This window comes from Cherax quadricarinatus, chromosome 62 (genome assembly GCF_038502225.1).
Source record: "Cherax quadricarinatus isolate ZL_2023a chromosome 62, ASM3850222v1, whole genome shotgun sequence".
NCBI classification, from domain to species: Eukaryota; Metazoa; Arthropoda; class Malacostraca; order Decapoda; family Parastacidae; genus Cherax; species Cherax quadricarinatus.
The window spans coordinates 888,435-894,434 of record NC_091353.1 but is presented as its reverse complement, the minus strand read 5'-3'; the positions used below and the strand labels follow the sequence as shown (position 1 = coordinate 894,434).

General features: G+C 39.0%; 1 protein-coding gene across 1 annotated transcript in view; it reads left to right on the top strand.

The window, feature by feature from the left end:
* Positions 1-223: 223 nt before the first annotated feature.
* The window catches only part of LOC128687121 (cell adhesion molecule Dscam2), a 139,659-nt gene continuing 133,882 nt past the window's right edge, over positions 224-6,000 (top strand). Inside the window, exon 1 of the mRNA XM_070098295.1 lies at positions 224-304. Coding sequence (XP_069954396.1) covers positions 238-304 — 67 coding nt within the window. The 5' untranslated portion in view covers positions 224-237. The remainder of the gene's footprint in view (positions 305-6,000) is intronic.

The following is a 6,000-nucleotide window of genomic DNA, read 5'->3' as shown; positions in this document are numbered from 1 at the left end:
CAGAAGCTGCAGTGGTCCCTTCAGAAAACATTTGCCCTCTTCCCTGACAAATCTCACATAGTACCTCGTTCGAACTGACGCTTCTGTACCTAGCTAATTCTACCCTTAACCCTAAATCCTTTAAAAAATATTTGCTTCATTTGGTTTAATGAATATTTTGGAAAAGTTAAGCAACCGTGGCCGAGGTAGTAATAAATGATGATTATAATCTGTTTGCAGAAGGCGAAGGCGACGGACATGGACGAGGTGGGCGGCCTCCGACGAGCTTCGAGAGACCTGGGCCTCAACGCTTACACCCGACAAGGTGAACTTCGAATTTATATATAAGATATATATATATATATATATATATATATATATATATATATATATATATATATATATATATATATATATATATATATATATATATATATATATATATATATATATATATATATATATATATATATATATATATATATATATACATATTATGACGTGCCGAATAGGTAAAACTGGTCAATTATCAATAACTCATTTAAAATTAAGTCCTTTCTAAAAATTTCTCTTATACGTTTAAAGATAATTTTTTTCATTTACGTTTGTATATAAATTAATGATTTTGTACCAAAAGAACCTTGGGAAACTTACCTAACTTTATTGTGGCAAACGCAATTTAATTTTCCCTAATCCAACTAAATATATTTTATATAAGTTTACAATAATTAATAACAAACACAATGGAATATTTTCTTTTCTTTAGGTTCAGAATGATTTTTGCGAAATTATTACATACACAAATTTTCACTTTCCTTATTCGGCAAGAAGAGCGTTGCTATTTAAACCAGAGTCGCAAGTTTTACCTGGAGAAGAGAAGAAAGTAGAGGAGAGAGAGATTTTGGGAGATGTTAAGTGAATATTTAGAATTTTGATCCAAGGAAGAAACGTTTATAGAGGGCGTGGTAGGTAAATATCGGGTGACAGAGGTAAATAATGATAGGGGCCCTTTGATTAAATTTTGTATAGAAAAGGTTTGGTAAAAACTAATACATATTTTAAGAAAAGAAAAAACGTAAGTATACGAGATATGGTATAGAGCTTATTGACAGTAGTTTGCTAGACTATATATTGGTAGAAACACGACTGTTGGGTAGATTTCAGGATGTGCATGTTTATAGAGCGGCAATAAATATGTCAGATCATTTTTTAGTTGTAACTGGTGAGAATAAAAGGTAGATGAGATACAAGGAGAACGTCATCAGCAAGTAGGAGAGGTGAAGGTCTTTGAACTAAGGGAGGAGGCAGTTAATTTGAAATATAAGCAATTATTGGTAGAAAGATGGGCTAGTGAGAGTATAAGCAGCGAGGTTAAAGATATATGGGTAGTTTTAAGAATGCAGTGTTAGAGTGTACAGCAGAGGTGTGTGGTTATAGGAGAGTGGGTGTGGGAAGGAAGAAGAGCAATTGTTGGAATGATGAGGTAAAAAGAGTGCTAAAAGTGAGAAAGATAATATATTAGAGGGTTTTTGCAAAACAGAAGTGATGCATGGAGGGAGGAGTATATGGAGAGAAAAAGACAGGTTAAGAGAGTGGTGAGGAATTTTAGAAAAACAAATGAGAGAGTGGGTGAGATGCTGTCAACAAAGACTTAGTGCTGGAAAACAACACTTAGTGAAAGTAGGTCACGCCTATAGGTTAGGCTAGATCTCAACAATTCCCTGCATCAAAATCCCAAGATGTTGCTATGTCTCACTGAATTTGAATAAATAATGCAGGGAATTTTTCAAATCTTGCCTGACCAATAGGCACGACCTACGTCTACTCCTACTTCTATTCTCCCTTCCCGGAGAGACTCCGCCCGGACAGGGCAGCATGGAAAACCCCAGTTGTCCAGCCTCCAGCATGAAGTAGAGTCCTCACCACTAAGCAGCAGCTTTGTCCAGAGAAGGTTACAGTATCAGGGAACCCAGGACCACTTCCCCGGCCACAGCGGCGGAGGAAATCGAAAAAACGTCAATGACAAGGTCACACCCTTCTTCAGCCGGCTCCCATGCTGCAGGAATAGACTACCGTCAATGAGTCTACCCTAACATCTACAACAGTCACCAGTGAAGAGTAATATAGTCCAAGGAAAAAGAGCATGCCTTGCTGTATTACCCTTGAGCCATCAAATGATGTCGACAATCACAACCTTCTCTGAGAACATATGCGACGTGATAGACTCGGTAGACAACAATGAGATACTGAGAACTATTGTGAAAATCGTTTTGAATATATGCATTATGTGTTTATTGGCAAATGTACTCGACCACCCAACACAGGGCCCAGAGACAATCATAGGAGCCCTGATGTACTCAGTTCACTGTAGCACATAAAATATTTTGCCGTAGAATGCACAAGGACAACGGCAAAACCCTGATCACGGCCACACAACTGCTGAATTAGATCAACATATATTCCCAAGTAAAGATGCTATGAATTATTATGTGAGAAATTACCTGCGTGAGGTTTACAGAGCAGTAACTGAATTATTATGTGCAAGTAATTTGGGCGGGGTAAGTGGGACTTAGTCACAGTAGGTCACAGAACTGTCACTCCCTCGATGCCCACTCCATTACCACTCTCACAAAAAGCTTGACCTGACATTAAATTACTAATTGCAATATTAAAAGCAGCTACTTCAGTAAATTAAAATTGTGTGGAATATATGTTTTGGTTTACTTGCTGGGTACACAAAATATAACTATTAGTAAAATACATATAATGCAATAGTGTTATTAGAAAAGAAATTCGTATTCGTAATGTCAGAGGATCTCACCTTCAAAGACCACAACAATGTACCAACCGCATCTGCTAGGAAAATGATAGGATGGATAATGAGAACCTTCAAAACTAGGGATGCCAAGTCGATGATGATTCTCTTCAAATCATTTGTTCTCTCTAGGTTGGAATACTGCTGTACACTAACTGCAGGTGAAATTGATGACCTGAAGATTGTACAAAGAACTTTCACAGCACATATAAGTACGACATGGCACCTAAATTACTGGGAATGGTTGAAGGCCTATTATTTGTATTCCGTGGAATGCAGGCGAGAAAGATACATGATAACATTCACTTGGAAAATCCTAGAGGGATTAGTACTAAACTTGCACACGAAAATCACTCCCTATGAAAGCAAAAGACTTGGCACATGGTGCAACACTCCCCCAATGAAAAGCAGGGGTGCCACGAGTACACCGAGAGACAACACAGTAAGTGTCCAGGGCTCAAGTCTGTTCAACTGCCTCCCAGCATACATAAGAGGAATTACCAATAGACCCCTGACTGTCTTCAAGAAGGTCCTGCACAGGCACTTAAAGTCAGTACCTGACCAGCCGGGCTGTGGTTCGTACATCAGTTTGTGTGTAGCCAGCAGTAACAGCCTGATTAATCAGACCCTGATCCACCACGAGGCCTGGTTTCAGACCGAGCCATGGGGGCACTGACCCCCGGAACCCTCTCCAGATATACTCCAGGTATTCCACTTGCCATTTAGTTACTGGATCACAATTATTTGTAACACACCCCAATGCTACCCTAATAGCTAGAGTTTATGATGGCCAATGCAAAACTACTATACATTATGGGTAAGCATCACTTAGCTAAGGTGTGCTGCTGGAAAGAATCAGAGCCCTCTATTAATCCGTCCTTGTAGCTGAATTGTAAGGGTTTTCTATTCTATTTATCCTAATTCTTCAGAGGGAATGTGTCAGCAATTTCTAATTTAGGGATTGAGGCCGATATACACCAACTGAACTTCGATGATGCCTGATTACATTGCACAATCAACTGACCAGTATTCACGCATACAGTTCCACTTGGCGGCTGTTTCACATCCCCCCCCCCCTCGAAATTTCTCGATGGGTCAAATCAGCATCACATTTTAATACACAATTACTATATTATTCAAATTTACACATGTTGATTTTAGGAAAATTTAAAATTTTCCAAAGATACAATACCCATCAACCTCAGATTCTCAAAGGCATCTCCATCGAAATCATTGGACGGGTCATCTTAGGACTAAGACCAGTGTCAATCAACCAACATTAGCGTTTCTGTGTGACTAGCTAATGGTCCAAGTCAGGCCGAAACGTCACCACAAGTTTCATTCTCTCATGTGCGGATTATTTGCGTGTTATACCCTGATGCTGCACACGTCTAATTCATCATTAACCAGAAATATACCACATATTATTTCCAGAAGAGTCTGCCTAGATATCTGATACATCATTCCTTCATCCTGGATTTGAATAATGAAGATATCTCTCCTCATTATTTTTCCATGAGAACCAAAGTCTATTTTATAGACGATGTGTAGATGACATTTTTATTGTGCAGGAGGGAAATTGTGTTAAGATGTTAAAATAACATTTAAATTCTCTGCCTAAAAATATTAAACTTTGGGGAGGTCAAAAATAACAATTATTTTTCCAGTTAACAAAGAAAATTATGTTTAGAGATTTCCGTGTAAAGTTTATAATTATTTATCTTTCATGGTAGAATCTTTTAAATTCACTGTTATTAATATTTTGATTTTTTTTTTTTCAGTGGGTAAACTTTTAATTTGATTACTCACCATCCACACACTCTTTTTCTTTCCTCATGTTGAAACTCATGCTCACTCACTGTCCACGCTCCTCGCATGTTCAGACTCACGCTCAGAGTCAGAGTCAAGAGGATTTTCAGCATCTGTCACATTAGTCTGGGTAGCAATATCATCAACATCGCATACTAATTTCATATGATCTAAATGCGATTCTTTGTACTTACCAGTACTAATTTCTCTAACCTTATACTTATTACCAGAGATATGTTCTACTACTCGATAAGATCCGACAAACTTTTGATCGAGCTTAGGCATTGCGGATGTTTTGTTGAAATTTGTCAGCATTACTCTCGAACCTACTTTGACTTTTGACGGCTTAGCACGGCTATTAGTTACTCTAGTAAATTCTGCTGTTGATTTATGAAGTGTTTCACGGATTCTTCTAAAAACACTGTGAGCCATGCTGGTACGAGATGCTATGAAATCATCAGGGTTGTAATTAGGTTTCGGAGTGGAATATAACAACTCATAGGGTAAACGCTTGTCTATACCATACAATTCATAATGTGGAGTATCACCTATGGAAGCATTGTAAGCAGAATTTATGGCACATTGAACATCTGGTATAACTTCATCCCAAGTTTCACTATTGGGGTTGATAGTGGCTCTCAGGACATCAAGTACTTTCTTATTGGTTCGTTCGGCTAACCCATTGCTGGCAGGATGATGAGGAACAATGGTGGATTTAGAGTTTTTGTACAAGGTGCACAAATTTTCAAGAATCTCATTACAGAATTCACCTCCATTATCTGTTACTAAGGACTTAGGGGTGGTATGCCTGCAGATAATGCGTTCTTTAAACGCTTTAGCTACTGTCTCTGCAGTCTTATCTGCAGTAGGAACTAACTCACAATATCTGGTGAAATGGTCTACCATAACACACCGATGTTTGTTGAAAGGAGGGAACATTTAAAATTAGTTAACAAGTCAAGGGCAACTCTTTCCCACAGTTCGCTAGTTTTTTTTTTTTTTTTTTTTTATTCGCCAGTATTCTCCCAGCCTGGGTCTTTTCCAATAGTGGTGAACCGGCCTTGTCTCCCTGTCTAGGGAGTGTCTCGAGACCTAAGTCTCCCATGGGAGGAGGCACAAGTACTCCCTCATCTTTGGGACCAACTTTCCCCAGGCCTAACCACATTCCCCGCCCTCACGGGGCTCGCAGGGAGAAGCTAGGCTTCTGGTCTGCCATCTGCTCCGCCCCAAAGGGGCTCGTGGGGATGGCAGTCTTGTGAGCTGCAGGTGGTAGCAGTCAGTTACAGTTCGCTAGTGGTTGGGTACACTTGGATTGGATTAGGACCATTGACATTCTCTTTATGTTGCATACAGACACTACATTTCTTAACATACTCGGAAATGTCAGTTGCCATACG